The sequence below is a fragment of the Parus major genome, chromosome 1 (genome assembly GCF_001522545.3).
Source record: "Parus major isolate Abel chromosome 1, Parus_major1.1, whole genome shotgun sequence".
In the NCBI taxonomy this organism is placed as follows: Eukaryota; Metazoa; Chordata; class Aves; order Passeriformes; family Paridae; genus Parus; species Parus major.
Window position 1 is genome coordinate 861,194 of NC_031768.1, and position 1,137 is coordinate 862,330.

General features: G+C 51.0%; 1 protein-coding gene across 1 annotated transcript in view; it reads left to right on the top strand.

Annotated features, from left to right (window-relative positions):
- Positions 1-1,137, top strand: part of LOC107199716 — an 18,436-nt gene extending 17,299 nt beyond the window's left edge. The window contains exon 4 of the mRNA XM_015617109.3: positions 694-1,137. Coding sequence (XP_015472595.1) covers positions 694-852 — 159 coding nt within the window. The 3' untranslated portion in view covers positions 853-1,137. The remainder of the gene's footprint in view (positions 1-693) is intronic.

Genomic DNA, 1,137 nt, shown 5'->3' on the forward strand with positions numbered 1-1,137 from the left:
GGCAGCCCCAGGGGGATGCTGAGGCACTGAAGGCATTTCTGTGGGAATTGCTGTGGTTTCTCCCTTTCCCAGCAGGATCTGAGTTCCAGGGAGCAGGAGAGGTGTGCTCGTGTCTGGAGCTGCCTGCACTGGATCCTTTTGGGTTTTTGGAAAAGTAACCCTCATTAACCTCATTAACCTTGTTGTGACTGCAGAGAAAGTGGAGCTTTAATTGAAACCTCAGATTTTATCTTTCTAAAATCACTTTTTTTAAAGCTGCTTGCTTTAATTACCACCCTTTGTTTGATTTATTGCCCTTGGAGAGCTGCTGAGTGAGTTTTGGAGGGAAGGGGAAGTCAAGGGTGGCTGCAGAATGGGCAGAATGTCAGGACTGCTGGTGACAGCAGAAGCTGCAGCTCCCACTGGCATGAAAAGATTGCCCAAAATTTATTTAAAAACAACAACCAAACACCCAACCAAGAGCTGCAGCTGCTTTACCTCACTTGAAGGGGTATTGGAGGGGTAATTTATTTCTTTTCCCCCACAGAAATAAGGGGTTTTTGGAACATTCTCTTTGTTTAGTGTAGTCTCAAGGAAGCCCAGGATGGAATTTCCAGGTAGCAGCTCCTGCTGTGGGTTCTGGGCTGGAACAATTTGTTGGCTCTGGGGTTTCTAACAGGGAGCTAAACCTGGTGTTTTGTGGTTTTTTTCCAGTTCCTGAGGGACCCTGGCTTGCCTGGCTTGGAGCTGTACAGTCCTGCTGAGGAGGAGCCCCAGGCCCTGGTGGTTGGAGAAGGAAGTGGCCTGGAGGGTGAGGATCCTTCACCCAACACCTCCAGGGACAGGGGGGACACTGAGGGGACACCACAGTGAGTGTCACCTGCCCCAGGACTGGCCAGAGGCTGCTCCCATGGCTGCTGGCAGGACAGCCCTGAACAGGGAGCCTGGGATCACAGGATAATCCTGAACAGGGAGCCTGGGATCACAGGATAATCCTGAACAGGGAGCCTGGGATCACAGGATAATCCTGAACATGGAGTCTGGGATCACAGGATAATCCTGAACTCAGATCCTGGGATCACAGGATAATCCTGAACAGGGAGCCTGGGATCACAGGACAGCCCTGAACACAGATCCTGGGATCACAGGATAATCCTG